Source organism: Labrus bergylta, chromosome 8 (genome assembly GCF_963930695.1).
Source record: "Labrus bergylta chromosome 8, fLabBer1.1, whole genome shotgun sequence".
Classification (NCBI taxonomy): domain Eukaryota; kingdom Metazoa; phylum Chordata; class Actinopteri; order Labriformes; family Labridae; genus Labrus; species Labrus bergylta.
In genome coordinates this window covers 29,314,412-29,330,053 of record NC_089202.1, presented here as the reverse complement: position 1 = coordinate 29,330,053, position 15,642 = coordinate 29,314,412, and the positions used below count along the sequence as shown (strand labels likewise).

Below are 15,642 nucleotides of genomic sequence, written 5' to 3'. Positions count from 1 at the left end.
TCTGAGAAGGACCAAGACCAACCTTTAGTTCTACAACACAACATGGACAAACTTCAATGATCTGCCGTATTCCTTAGGATGGGAGGTTGAATATTTGAACAGCTCACCTGAAAATGGTTTTGTTTTTGTGTCTCAGGTCGACGACATCAAAGTCACCCTTCCCGTGTCACTGGCTAAGGAAAGGGTTCAAATACAACAAAACGGTGTCAACATCATTGTCGAAACTGACTTTGGTCTAAAGGTGACCTATGACACTCAGTCGGGTGTGGTCGTGCATCTCCCGTCGACCTATCACAGCGCAACCAGTGGCCTCTGCGGGAACTACAACGGCGACGTGTCTGACGACCTGGTGGGGGAGATCGGAAATCCGGAGGACACAGCTGCGGCCTCAGTTGTTGAGGAGGACGAAGACGTCAAGTGTGACACAAGCTGTCAGGAAGCTTCCTGTCCTAAGACTGATAAAGAGAAGGACCCTGACGCTGAGAAAAACTGTGACATCATCAAATCAGCACAGGGCCCATTTGAAGGATGCCACTCTACAGTTAAACCTACTCCGTACTATGATGCCTGCGTCAGGTAAGGAAGTACTCCTAACTAGACTGTGTAAACAATGATCAAACATATTAAAGGTGACATATCCTCCTCTTCTTCAACCAATAAGTCTCAGAGCTCCTCAAAACATGTGTGTGAAGTTTCTTGTTCTAAATCCACTCTGATGCTGTATTTGATCATGTCTATAAACCCCTCTATTTCAGCCCTGCTCAGAACAGGCTGTTTCTGTGTCTGTACCTTTAAATATGTAAATGAGCTGTGACTGACCACACCCCCTCTCTGGAAGGGCTTGGGTGGCTAGGGGTGTCTTGCTCCATGCCGTATTGTTTACGGTGAGAAGGCAGACTCAGAGGGCAGGACAAACACCTAACTGTGGGAGTGTCACCCACCTGGGGGAGGGGCTACTGCCCTTTGTGATGTCATGAAGGGAAAATCTCCAAACTGCCTGTTTGAGCACACATTTTCTGAAAAGTGGAGCAGGTAAAAGACAGAGAGGATGGACTTTTCTCATCATTGGTGGCTTTGTAAACAGACTAGAGACACATTTTAGAGTTAGAAAAAGTGTATTTTCCATAATATGTGACCTTTAAAATAATAACTGTGTAATTACACTCACAGAAGAAGTTTGGGCTGTGACTTCTTGAATGACTGGCTAATGCAAAAAACCAATCCAATTTTTTAATGAAACAATCCCACCAACACCAAAAACACGGCCCAGAGGTTTAAATTCAGTGACTTAATTAGCTGAATTGACACCTAGCAGAGGCCACGCCCCTTATTGTGCATAACTGTAAGCTTTAATATAATTTATTCAGGTTAGTTATATAAAAACTCAGCCCGGACAGTTTTCATTTATAAAGGAATTAGCTAAAGAGACCAAATCTGTTATTTTGAACCAGGATGTAAACACCCTCTATGGGGATTGACTCATTTTTGAAGACAGCCTCAAGTGGACACTGGAGGAACTGCAGTTCTTGGGACTTCTGTTTTCTGCGTCATTTTTCAACACCAGAGGGCGTCACTTGGTCCCTGTCTGGAAAAATTAGATCCAAGTTAAACCAGATCGATGATTTATTTTGAGTTCCGATGTTGAGATTCTGTTGTGTGTTCATCTTTTTCAGGGAGATGACGTCACGCAAAGGGGACAACGTCCTCCTGTGCAGTCACATCCAGAGTTACGTCACCGCCTGTCAGCTCGCCGGTGCAAAGATAAAGGAGTGGAGGAGTGACAAGTTCTGTCGTAAGTCTGATTTCTTTTCTGCTGCTGAATGTGGATGAACTCATCTGGATTTGATTTATTAGGACTGCACAGTTAATCTAAATATTACAACAAAAACTGCAACACATCACAGAAAGTGCAGATGTTGGATGTATGAAAAGTGCATGATTAAAAACAACAGAACAATGAAGAACTTTAGAGCTGCAGAGATACCCTGACCTTAAAAAAAAAAAATTCTAGAAGCAACCATGAAAAGTAATTAAGGTAGTTAGCTGGTGGCACAGTGGTTAGTGCGCCACCAGTCTTCCAATCAGGCGGCCCAGGTTCGAATCCAACCTGTCGCTCCTTTCCCGCATGTCATTGCCTGTTGTCTCTCTCCCAGATTTTTGACTCCATCCACTACCCTATCTCTCCATTAAAGGCACAAAAAGCCCCAAAATAAATCTAAAAAAATAAGCTTCTTAGATACTTCATTGTAAAAACTCTCAATTTTTTAATCATCCATCGTATTGAAAAGTACAGAAGCTTTAAAAATGTAATAGCTTCAGTCATGTTTTTAACCAAAAGCCACTGCAGGAGAAGGAGCATTGTCTTAAATTGCACAAATATGTTGGCAACACTTCAGTACTGAAATAATCTCAATGCATCTGTGCAATTTAGACAGTTTGCTGCAACTTCTGGTAATGAAAAACAAGGAATTACCCTGCATTGAGTGATTGGATTTTCTATTTTTGATGTTTTGGTATCGAACCAGGTATAACTCCAGAATCACTCCTGATATTTCCAGGAAGAGCTGCATGTGTGAACGCAAACAGACACATTTTTCTCCCGGAGTTTCTCCCGGGGACAAGAACTACAAAATAAAACAGGAAACAGTAAAGACACACAGAGATCTTAAGTATGTAATAGCAAAAATACACACAGGAGAAAAAAAACATGAAGATAAGAAATGACAAAATAAAACAGGAAACACTGAAGACTAAACTTGGAATAAATAAAGCAACAACAGGTCAAACTTCTTCAGTTCTGAGTCTCTGTGTCTGGTTTTGTCCCTGCAGCATTGAAGTGTCCCGCTGGTAGTCACTATGAGTTGTGTGCCTCCTCCTGGCCCTCCACCTGCTCCTCCCTGCAGAGCTCAGCTCCCGCCTCAGCTTGTCAAGAGGGTTGCCAGTGTGACGACGGCCTCATGTCCGACGGAGCCAACTGTGTGTCTGTGGAGAAGTGTGGCTGTGTGGTGGATGGACAGTATTATAAAGTAAGAACCATCATCTTAGTGGATTTTCTTTATCTGTTGAACTTAAAGATGGCCGTGTTAAAGGAGGTCAATCAAGTACCAAACTACTGACATGCCTGATCCAGGAATGACCTGGCTTGCGTTGCCACTGACGCATTTCAACAAACGATTGGCCCCTTTGACTAGATTGCAGTTAAAACACTTTCCATATTAATCCAAAGGCACAACGTGGTCAATAAGAGTCCAAAAAAATGCCAAACAAACAACACCTTACAGTGACAGACATCCTCGCTCTCAAGCAGTCAAAAACCTTTTGACAGAGTGCAGAATTTTGCTGGCAATTTCTGGTAATTTAAGAAAAAAGATTAACACATATTGGGTGCATTGGACATCTAATGTTGTTGCCATGGTAATGAAACAGGTATTGATGGTTTGACTTTTGAATCAAAGTTTAAAACTCTGTCACTGTGACAACCCTAGTCTGCAAAACATTGGGAATAAATTTGTGTTGTGACCTCGTGCTAAGAGAATATTTCTAGAAGCACTTTCAGAGGACAAGATTTGATCGTGCACATTTTCTACAAAGAATAATTACAGCTGGTCTCATTACTGAAGGCTGAAGCCATCTACTCGAGTGACTTTTGTACCTGTTTGACCCCGAAAAACTGCAATAAAAAGTTCCCACATTTAACGAACATTATGACCCTTTAAGGCACAAAAACCAAACCAAATGCTTTGTTTGCATAACCTAGCGTATGTCTCAACGTATCAGTGGCCATTGATTGTTTCTTTTCTAATGCTTGTGGGACTCTTTTCAGTCGGGCTCATCAGTAAGAGCAGGCGACTGTTCAGAGATCTGTTCCTGTGAGGCCGGAGAGTTCAGCTGTAAAGCCTCAAGCTGCCAGCAGGGGGAGGATTGTCGCAACAAGGACGGAGTCACTGGCTGCTTCCCGAAAGGTCAAATGCTCACTGAGTGATTTTTCTCCTTTCTGCTCTTCTCTAAAGTGTTTCCATCTCTACCTGTATGTCTCTTTGTTTCCATCCTGATTTAGGAGTCATACTGTATCTATTTGTGGAAACTTTTAGAACCAAATTCCTGCATAATGTGTGTGTGTGTGTGTGTGTGTGTGTGTGTGTTTCAGACCCCTGTGCAAAGACCAATTGCAGGGTGAAGGAGCGCTGCGAGGTGAAAGAGGGTCAGGGAGTGTGTGTGCCGGAGTCTCGCGCCATCTGCTGGGGATCTGGGGACCCTCACTACAGGACGTTCGACGCCAAGAGTTACTCATTCCAAGGAACCTGCAGCTACGTCCTCGTCAACACCACAGGTGTGATTTTAACTGACAGTGAAAATGTCAATACTTTTTCGTTGCACATATTTTAAATGTTAAAATCCTTGTTATTTTACAAAAAACATTAGCAACATTTCTGTAATCCCCTTTTGTACGATTATTAAAAAGAACAGAGACACAGGGTTGGGGCGGCAGTAGCTCAGTCTGTAGGGACTTGGGTTGGGAACCGGAGGGTCGCCGGCTCAAGTCCCGGTGCGGACCAAGCATGGAAGTTGGCTTGGAGAGGTGCCAGATCACCTCCTGAGCACTGCCGAGGTGCAGCAAGGCACCAAACCCCCTCCCCATCACCAGCTCAGGAACACCCACTGTGGGCTGCTCCGTCACTTTGACATCTCTCCCTTAATGCATGTCCATAGGATCCTGTTTGTGTGCATGTGTGTATATACTTCAGCCTATGTGTGTGTGAGTGTAAATACTGAAGTTTCCCCTTCAATCAATAAAAGTAAATCTTAAAAAAAATCAATGTTTGCGAACATAAATTATTCTGATCCCTCAGGAGCTGATTCATCCCTGCCAGCGGTAACGGTGACCGTGAAGAACGAGCTGCGAGGGAACTCTGAGGGCTCCTTTGTGCAGTCATTCACTGTGGAGATGTTGGGCCACAGTATTTACATCCCCAGTGGTCCAGAAGATATCGTAGTGGTGGGTTATACTAGAGAGTATGTCAGCAAATACAAATATTAAGGCTACCATTTTGTGCTAATGTAACCCTCAGGGGGGTCATCTTAAATGTTGTAATATAGTGAAGTCAGTATACTGTTGACACATTGTTAGCAACGATACTGTAAGTAAAGAATTTAAACCGTTTCTACGACATCGTCACTTTCCACATCCGGCTAGATAACATAGCTAAATTACCATCATCAAGGGCAATAGGAAATTAGTCTGACAAAAAGTAAGCATGCTAGCTTATCTCTCTTTCTAACCAGCGAGGAAAATACAATTAGCCTTAAATTAATTCAAACAAGAGCATGGTAGCCTATATTAGCTAGTTTATACTAGCTTACTTGTTTAAACTGGTTCATAAGTTAGCTAGTTAAAGGCTTTAAATGTTATTTTTGACACTTAAAAATGTGATTTTTCACACTTAAATATAATAGAAATCAAGTATTTCCTCTGAAAATAGGATAAAATAAGTGAGTCATGACTGTCTGCAATGGGTGTAACACCTGAGTCCCACTGTCTGTGATGCTTTCCGAGTTTTTTTGAGTCATATCTTCAGTTTGTTTACATCGCCGGGACGGCGTATAAAAGTTGTTTAATTGAGGGACTAGTGAAAAGAAGAATAACATACTGTACTCACTGCTTAACTGTGTTTCTAGATCACGCTTATTTCAGGTAAATTTACATGCAGTGTGAAGATACGAGCATAATAAAGATCTCTAGCATTAGCATGCTAACACAACAGTGCAGCGCAAGTTGTTTTGGTTTCATGCTGGTGCTCAAGGGCGACATCTGCTGGATCAAAAAATCGCACATAAAGCCTTTAATAATAGAAAAAAAAATTAGGTGAGAAATTATTTCTAAGCGGTCAGTATGTTAGCTAGTTTGTTTCTTAGCTAACATAGTTTATCTTACATGTTTTTAGCCAAGATTTATTTTTTTATTTTTTTATTGAGACTATCACACATTAGCTTGGGCGGGGCTAAAAGCTAACATTAGCTGTAGAATATTTTCTATTACTAAAAATTTGGTTACAGATGATTCTGTAATCAATGATCTTTGATTGATTTTTCCGACTCCCTGTGATTACAGGTTGCAGTTGTAACACAGCCCTCTAAAATGAACCCTGGAAGAACAGCATTGAGCATCCCACCCTAAGTGTGATGTCAGAGTAAAATGAAAACTGTAAGAATGGTGAATAACTGTAATGTCCCCATGTAGGTGGATGGTATTAGGGAAGAACTTCCCATCGAGCTTGATGTAGGAGCCATCTCCATAACACAAAGTGGAATAAGAGGAACAATCGGGACTCAAATTGGTGTGGAGGTCAGTTTTGATTGGTCTAGTTTCGTCTCGGTTATCCTCAGCAGCAGTTACTTTGGTAACGTTGCTGGGCTCTGTGGCAACTACAATGGTGACATGGAGGACGAATTGACCACCGCTGGAGGCAAGATTGCTGCTAATGTGACATCTTGGGCGGCGTCATGGAGCATCCCTGATGGAGACCGGTTCTGTTACCATCACTGTCAGGGGAAGTGTCCTCAGTGCTCCAAGGAAGACCGCAAGAAGTAAAGTCACAAAATGTTTAAATGTTTAAAACTTAAGAGTACCACAGCCCAATTTGAAATGCAGAATCACTCTGGGGTCTCCTCAATTTTTAGCTTTATCTTCATTCATGTCTGTCATGAGAGGGGCCACGGGATGAGAAGGTTTGTTAAGAATGACAGTGTTTTGAGTCGATCAAAATTACAGTACATTGAGACCAACCAGATGCAGCTAAAGCTAGTCTTTTTGAAGCCTACTAAATTACAGTGGCAGATTATTCCAAAGGAGTCTGGACTGATAACTGAAAGCTCGACCTCCCATACTACCGCAAAAGACGATAGGTACCACAGGCAGACCTGCATTCTGGGAGCAGAATTTTCTCGAGGGGTAATACAGCACAATTAGCGCTTTAAGATATGATGGTGTCTGACCATTAAGAGCTTGTCGATGAGGAATCCCGATTTTATAAGGACCTGTGCAGAGAATCTAATACAGAAATGTCTTTAGAGACTTAATTGGGCAGCCCGATTAAGGGAATTGTATTAATCCAAGCTAGAATTAACAAAGGCATTGATTAGTTTTTCTGCATCGTTTTGAGACATAATGTGTGGACATAAGGCTCTCCTTGAAAAGTGTTGTATATGGAAGTTGAAGGACATAAACTGATCTAATACAACTCCTAGATTCCTAACACATGTGGTGCTACATGCCAGGCTGATGTCATCTCAGGCAGTTACATCATTAGACAATGTCCCTCTGAGTTGTTTGATGCCAATAACTGTAACTTCAATTTTATTTGAATTAAGCAACAAAATAATTCTAGTCATCCAGGTCCTTAAGGCATGCATCTAGTTTAGCTAGCTAATTGGTTTCATCTGGCTTCATTGATAAGAATAACTGAGTATCATCTGCATAGCAGGTTACCTAGAGGAAGCATATATAAGGTGAAAAGACTCTGCCCGAGTACAGGACCTTGTGGAATTCCATGACTAAATTGAATGTGCATGTACAAACTGAGATCCACAGATATACAGATGAATAGTATAATTAACATAAAATGCATGTGGCATTAAGTCGAAAGTCTTAAAACAACTACTTGAAAAACGAAAAATCTGAAGTGAATGACTTACTGTTGACAGAGGACTGTGAAATGCTGATGTTTGAATCTTGATTTCTTTTTGTGAACTAGCTCTTTTACTAATCATTTGAAGAAGCAGTAACTTTCAGTTCAGCTCAGAAATGTTTTACTTTTCCATTGTGAAGAAACTAGCAACCTTTTAATACAATTTGTAATACCATCCCTAGAGCCATCTTAATTGTTGCTGTTTTCATGACCATAGCCATTTTGTGACCATAGCCTAAAAATGTTACATTTCTCTCTGCACTCTTTCAGGTACCTTGGGCCACAGTTCTGTGGGTTCCTGAGTAATAAGAACGGACCGTTCGCTAGCTGTCACGCTAAGGTTTCAGTTGAAGAGTTTGTGTCTGACTGTCTCTACGACGTCTGCATCAATGAAGGACGACAGAAGGTGCTGTGTGAGGCTCTGAGCACCTACATGGCAGAGTGCCAGGAAAATGACGCATCAGTAGCGCCATGGAGACAACTGGCAGGCTGTCGTAAGTTAGATGTATTATGTTTTACACAACATAGACAACGCATACAACCCATGTTGTTCCTTTGGAGCGAGTAATGACCGTATTTGGATCAGACGCTGGTTAGAAAACGATTTGTGAGAACCTCCAGTTTTTCAACTTGGGAGTAATTTTGGCAACAACGGGAAAAGTGTAGTTGAAATTTAAAAACTTTTTTGACCAATTAAGTCTCAGCATCTGTGTATGCAGGACAAACTGTTTATGGAAAGTAAAAACAAGCGGAATACAATCAGAAAATTGTATTTCTATAAATGGAAATGCACGTAGGAGCAGCAGCTAACAGCCTGTTGTAGATCAAACATTTACACTTAAGACACAAATCTGCTTGAGGGTATGTTTGACAGCCAATCAGCATTTAGATTTCCAAAATTCCTTGAGAAACGATCCAACCTGCATGCAACAAGCATTTAACATAAAACTAATCTTCTACTCTTGAGGACAGAACCGGACAAAGCTTGACTTTGACATTTTTACAAATCTGCATCAAGATGTTATTTCAGCAAATTAAAGCTCTATTAATGCAAATAAATCCCATTTACAGTTAAAGTAAGACTTGCTAGAAACAGTTGAAACCGCGTTCCTTTGGGGGATGTAATGAACCAGGAGTTTATTTTGCAGACAAATCCGGAGGGTGAAGTTCTCCTTGCTTTTGATCGTAACACAAAGTTGCTTCGTAAATTGATAATTTGACTGTAAACAATGCAGAGCACAGAAAAGGAAGTCAACTAAATGAACATCCTGCTAAACTGAAAAAGACTTGAAACTAGAGGCTGAGACCATAAACTGAAATTTTCCTGATAAGTACAACCATTTTCTCAAAAACTTCTATACAATCCGACTTAATTTTGCAACCAGTGGAGTTGCCCCCTACTGGACATTATAAAGAATGCAGGTTTGAGATACTTCAGCTTTAGGTACACCTTTCAGACCTGCAGGTTACGTTCACTTACATGCAGTCTTTGTTCCAACCAATAACATGACCTCCCCTCTGTTATTCCTCCAGCTCCTCCGTGTCCTGAAAACAGTCACTACGAGCCGTGCGGCTCAGCGTGTCCGCCCGGCTGTGGACCTCAGCCTGAGTTCTGCACTAAGATCTGTGTGGAGGGCTGTTTCTGTGACGAAGGATATGTGAAAAGTGGAACAGAGTAAGTGTACGACACCAATGTAGATAGTATAAAGAATCCAGTGTAGTGTAATTAATTTATTAAGATGTTATTTCCTAATTATTCCTCGGGCACCATCCTTAAAAGTAACGAAATTAATATTACTTGTAGTAATTAATTAATCAATCAATTTCATATCAGAAGAGTAAGTTCTCGAGATGTTTAAACCATTAAACAATTATAACGTATATGACACCATGATACGATATCTTGGAATTCTAGTTCTTAATTCTTATGGTGAAATTTATGTTTAGTAAAGATATTAGACACGGTACTGTTTTGAATGACTTAATCAGCAAATGATCAAAGGGGGAAAAAGTTGATAAATTATTATTATTATTATTATTATTACTATTAGGAAATTGTAGATTGATAGCGCTGGCTTTCTCATTTGATGACCTATTTGTCTGTTGAACTGTTGTTACTGACATGTGAATGTAACTGTTTGAATGCTGTAGTGATGTGTTTGTTTCCTTTTATGTTGTCTTTGCGTTTTTCAATGGCTCGGTAGGTTGTGAAACGGAATTGCCCTTCTGGGATAAATAAAGTTTTCTGAATCTGAATCTGAATCTGAATAAATTTTGGGATTAAATTTGGACTCGGATTCTGAATGCGACACGACCAATCTGATCTCTCAACACCCGCTGCCAAATTGATTTTATTGTTTTCTACAAGCATGCAATTTCAGTGGTACCAGGACATATCCATCAGCAAAGTGAGGAAAGCCCCCATGTGGTTTATTCTCTTGGCTGGATGATAGTGCAGTGATGGTTTGCAGATTTCTAAAAAGAAAACCAAAAATGTAAACAATGAAGTATGACTTGCAACCTCTCATTATTTCACCTGGGATGAGTTATTTCTCTGCCCTCCTGTCTGCCAGGTGTGTGACCAAGGAGAAGGGCTGCGGCTGTGAACATAACGGACATTATTACAAGCCAGATGAGGAGTTCTGGGGCGACTCTGAATGCAACGACAAGTGCGTGTGTGACGCAGCAACAAAACAGGTGACGTGTAAGTCAGTGGGATGTCAGGCCGGAGAGATGTGCAGCGTCGTAGACGGAGTCCGGGACTGTTATCCAATCAGCTTTAAGACGTGCACAGCACGCGGAGACCCACACTACTCCTCCTTCGATGGACGCAAGTTTGACTTCCAGGGAAACTGTGTCTACAAGCTGGCTGGTGTGTGTGGAGACACTAAAGGACTGAAGGACTTTGAGGTGAGCAGCAGAGAGACAGTCAGTGATGTTTTCTTTTTTTTTTTTTCTTTTCTTTTCTTTTCTTTTTTTCTTTTCTTTTTTTGGGCTTTATTGGAGGGAAAGGAGAGTGGATAGAGTCGGAAATCAGAGAGAGAATAGGGAATGACATGCGGGAAAGGAGCCACAGGTCGGAACTGAACCCGGACCGCCCGCTTGGAGAACTACAGCCTCCATACATGGGGCGCGCGCTCTAACCACTGCGCCGCCAGCGCCCCAACAGTCAGTGATGTTTGACTCGAAAACAAAACATGTCAGATGTGAAGTCCTTTCAGATTTATACAGTTGTTCCTCGAACACACAAGGCTGGTTTGTGATGAGTTTTAGCAGTTGGGATGTATAACGCTTATCCCTTTGGGGTCGCAGGTATGCTGGAGCCAATCACAGCTGTAATTGTTTGGTAGGCAGTGCTGCACCTCGCTCACAGGACTGACACTCAGATATAACTTGGCAACTGGAGACATTTTTAGTCCAGTTAGTTTCACCTCAGCTGTAAGCCAGAGAGCTAAGTTAATGGTGTCAAGATTCAGAGTGGATAACAATGTGTAGAGTTTACATACAGTGAACACAATGTAACAAGAAGACTGGCTAGCTAAGCAGAAAACATCTCGTGTAGCCAGCCTGAGTTCACAGGAGCAGAGTAACTCCTGCTGCTTGTGTGCTACAGTTTACAGACTGATGTGGCCAGCATTACATGTTTAACTCTTTATCATCCCAGTGTAGTTGTTTCATGAATGTGTCCTCCTCTCTTCTGTCCATCAATCATCCCTGCTCTTATTTATGTATTTTTTGATTGTAGGTAACTCTGGAGAACAACAACCGCGGCAACAAAAAAGTGTCCTACGCCAAAGTGGTGACACTTAATGTCTTCGGCAAAAAGTTCACACTCTCACAGGAAAACAAAGGCAAAGTGATGGTGAGAAACATGCGAATACACACACACACACACACACACACACACACACACACACACACACACACACACACACACACACAATGGGTTTTAAAGGGTCAGCCTACATATATGATGAGGCTTGAAAAAGTGCACAGCCATTGATGAACATATTCATAACATTTTTGGAGTTAGCATCCCTTTTAGGTTAGGAACAGTATATATGGACTACAGTTCATCTGGTTGGTGGCAATTTTACAAAAATTAACATTGAATCAAAGGAGTTCTCCTGTTTTCAAAATTGAGACGCTTCACACGCTTTCATTTCATTGCACCTCTATTTTTATCATCTCTTCTTGTTGCTTCCACCCTTCAGGTCCCTTTCCTTCAGTCTTTTTTTTCAACCAAAAAAGTTGACAATGAAAATGAAAATGGCGTTTATATTTCTTCCCTAGAGCCGTCACTTCACCCATGTCTCCTCTCACACTGTCTGTGTTTCCCCCTTCACCTTGATCCGCCTCTCTCCCTCTCTGAACAAAACTCAAATAACAAACCAAAATGCATTTTAAAGCATGTCTCTGTGTGTGTGTGTGTTTTCCACAGGTGGATGGAGTGATAGAATCTCTGCCATTCCTGTGGAATAAATCACAGGTGCAGGTTCATCGCAGACACAGAGAGGCCGTCATCGAAACACACTTTTTAAAGGTATTTATGAGCACACACACACGATTTATTCAGTTTGTTGAAGAGGCTGAAATGTGTGTTTACCTGCACGCTCGTCATGAGACGTCTTGTTTGTGTGTCGTGATGATGTTGCAGAATGACTTTGAATCGGGCAAATGGCATCATAAAATAAAAAAATCTGATTAATAGCAGGTGTGTGGCAGGTTTGTGCTTTTTTAAAGAGAGGACGGTGGATAGAGTCAGAAATCAGAGAGAATACATTTTTCTTTGACTCTCAAGTTCAAGTTCAAGTTATCTTTATTAGTGAAATGCACAACATAACACGCAAAGCAGTCATAGATGGCAATTACATTTTTGTGTTCCAAGCTCTCTTTAACAAAGCAAAAAAATAAATAAAAAAATAAACAATAATAATGATAATAATAATAATAATAAATAAATTAATAAAAACTCCTTCATGTTACAGGTCTCCTTTGACTATGTGAGTTCAGTGAGGGTGGAGCTGGCTTCTAACTATAAAAATGCAGCCTGTGGTCTTTGTGGAAACATGAACGGAGACCCAGCGGACGACCTGATGCTGCTCGACGGGAAGCAGGCCAACAGCGCCACGGTGTTTGGAATGAGCCATTGGGTGGCTGATGTGAAGGGATGCTCTCATGAGTGTAAGAAGCTCATTGGCTCTCGCTTTTACTTAAATCTAGATTTTAAATGTAAATTGCTTTGCATCACCCTGCATTCATGTGATGTTGGAAACATTGGAAAAACAAGTTTCAGAGCTGGACAGTAGACGTTAAAATGTCTGATGGATATCTTCTTTCATATAAAAACAAATAAATCAATAATAATATTGCTGATGCTTTTTGTGTTTTCAGGTAAAGACTGTCCTCCACCCCTCCCCGTTGACTTCAAACTGCCTGACTACACTAAGGCGTGTGACGTGATAACAGAAAAGGACGGACCCCTGGCTGAATGTTCAGAGCTCCTGGATTCCAAACAGTACCACCAAGACTGTGTCTACGACATTTATCTAAATGAAGGCAAACAGGAGGCAGCCTGTGACATCATCAGAGACTACGTGGAGGAGTGTCAGAGGAAACAAGGCAACGTCAAACCGTGGAGGACAGAGAACTCCTGCCGTGAGTGTTTTCAATTACGTTTTCTCACTTTTATGACGATTGTTTCTTGATTGTTATCGATTTTGGTTGTAAAAAATAAATAAATAAATACCACTCATTCTAAAACAATACAAACCCTGTTTATTTTAAGTTCAATAGAAAGAAAAGTAGTAAAGCTTCATAAAAAAAAGAAAAAAACTGCTGCAAAAAAAAGACAGAGCCACAGCAGACAAGTGACAGAGAAAAAAAAATGAAAAAAAACAAAGAAACAGAAGAATGAAGACGTCCTGTTGTTTCACAGTCTTGAGACTCTTAAAGTCATATTGACACCCTGCATGAAACCAAAACAATTCGCGCTGCATTGTTGTGTTAGCATGCTAATGCTAGCGATCTTTATTATGCTCGTATCTTCACACTGCATGTAAATTTACCTGAAATGAGTGTGATCTAGAAACACAGTTAAGCAGTGAGTACAGTATGTTATTCTTCTTTTCTCTAGTCCCTCAATTAAACAACTTTTACACACGAGGGGAGGAGTCAGCCGGCCGTCCCAACGATGTAAACAAACTTAAGATAGGACTCTGAAAACTCTGAAAACATCACAGACAGTGGGACTCTGACATTGTAGACAGTCATGACTCACAGAGTTATTTTCAGAGGATATACTTGATTTCTATTACATTTAAGTGTGAAAAATCACAGATAAAGCCTTTAAGTTAAAATGTGGGAATCATGGCAATTCTTACTGGATGTTTCTGTAGATAAAACAACAAACTTCTTCTGCTCCAAACTTCTGAAAAGGTGTACTAAACGTGTTTTCCGGACTCCATTCTTTCATGATTAATTATTTTTTGTATCTGTAATGTATTTAATATTATGTGTGTTTGTGTGTGTGTGTGTGTGTCTGTCAGCGATGGACTGTCAAGCCAATAGTGATTACAGTCTCAGTGCTCCTGGCTGTCCAATCACCTGCGACTCCTTATCTCAACGTGCCAACTGTAAAGTCGCACCAAGTGAGGGCTGTGTGTGTCAACATGGATACGTGCTGAATAAGGTAATATCCTCATCCATGCCCCGCCCACTGAAGTAATAGACTAGATTAAACTGATCACTTAAGACATAAATCAGTGCGATAAAAACTTACTATAATGACAGGATTGTTTGAGAAACATTTATTTGACGTGTGTTTGAATCACACACTCCTGATTTAATTTTCCTGACTGTTGAATCGTTTCCTCTGCAGGATCGCTGTGTGAAACTGGCTGAATGTGGCTGTTTCCTTGGTGGTCGTTACCTCGAGATCGGTGAGGGGCACTACGACGATCACTGCGGTTTATACTGTAAGTGTTTGCTCGGGATAAGGATATGCACACTAAAACCCTGCGGCCCCCAGCAGAAATGTGGTGTGGTGAACGGAGTGAGGGGCTGCTACTAATCAGGGAATCATCAAATCAAGTTATTTAGGAGAGAATATATCTATCTATGTTGTGTTTATACCTTGGACTATCAGCTATAATAAAGATTCTTCTGCGGTAACAGAATTAATGTTGTTCAGGAGCCCTTATCCTTAATCAGGTTGACTTATATGACATATTTGAAAATTGATTTAATCATTTTTGTTTTTTTCTGTCACTTTCGTTCCTCTGTTTAAAATTAAGCAGTATGGTATGGTTTTGATTACATAATTACCTTTGAATACTGCAGCTAAAACCTCATCAGGTACTCATGGATAATAATATTCATATCAAAGGAATGCTGTCCATTACATCAACCCTGCAGTACATCCTACTCACATGGCGGCTGTAATGATCGTTTGTAAACCCTGTGTGAAATGATGCTAAACATTATAATCACCATGTAGGAAGCAGGATATTGATTGCACTGAGTGTTTAATTATGTTACACAAAGCCTTTACCATCACTAGAGAAACTCTTGATGATTCTTACCTTGTTATAACTCACAGTAAAAAATCACAGTAATCATCTTTCCCTATGATATTTCCTTCCATGCACACATTTATCTGCAGTGAACTGTACAATCAATAGATGTCAGTCTTTACTAATCAAGTATTTCTAATGACCATTAAATATAATTCAGCAACATGATGGTCTGTTGTGTCTTTTTTATTTACAAATGACATTTATTGGCGACATTAAATGTATAAGCAAAAATCATGATAAGTCTTCGATCGCTGTTTATGGGGGCCCTTAAATTAGATGCAAAGGTGTTATACAAAAGCATGTTTATAGACATTTCTACATAGAGATTGTTGGGTCACGCAGGCTTAGGACAGTCAAACAATGGACTTGGGCCTGCACCT

General features: G+C 40.7%; 1 protein-coding gene across 1 annotated transcript in view; it reads left to right on the top strand.

Annotated features, from left to right (window-relative positions):
* LOC110003474 (IgGFc-binding protein) overlaps positions 1-15,424 on the top strand; it is a 34,476-nt gene extending 19,052 nt beyond the window's left edge. Inside the window, exons 21-36 of the mRNA XM_065957870.1 lie at positions 137-576; positions 1,674-1,792; positions 2,830-3,026; positions 3,824-3,962; positions 4,148-4,330; positions 4,851-4,996; positions 6,239-6,585; positions 7,956-8,179; positions 9,219-9,360; positions 10,259-10,595; positions 11,431-11,547; positions 12,127-12,228; positions 12,674-12,869; positions 13,080-13,343; positions 14,234-14,376; positions 14,566-15,424. Coding sequence (XP_065813942.1) covers positions 137-576; positions 1,674-1,792; positions 2,830-3,026; positions 3,824-3,962; positions 4,148-4,330; positions 4,851-4,996; positions 6,239-6,585; positions 7,956-8,179; positions 9,219-9,360; positions 10,259-10,595; positions 11,431-11,547; positions 12,127-12,228; positions 12,674-12,869; positions 13,080-13,343; positions 14,234-14,376; positions 14,566-14,757 — 3,288 coding nt within the window. The 3' untranslated portion in view covers positions 14,758-15,424. The remainder of the gene's footprint in view (positions 1-136; positions 577-1,673; positions 1,793-2,829; positions 3,027-3,823; positions 3,963-4,147; positions 4,331-4,850; positions 4,997-6,238; positions 6,586-7,955; positions 8,180-9,218; positions 9,361-10,258; positions 10,596-11,430; positions 11,548-12,126; positions 12,229-12,673; positions 12,870-13,079; positions 13,344-14,233; positions 14,377-14,565) is intronic.
* The last annotated feature ends 218 nt before the right edge of the window (positions 15,425-15,642 follow it).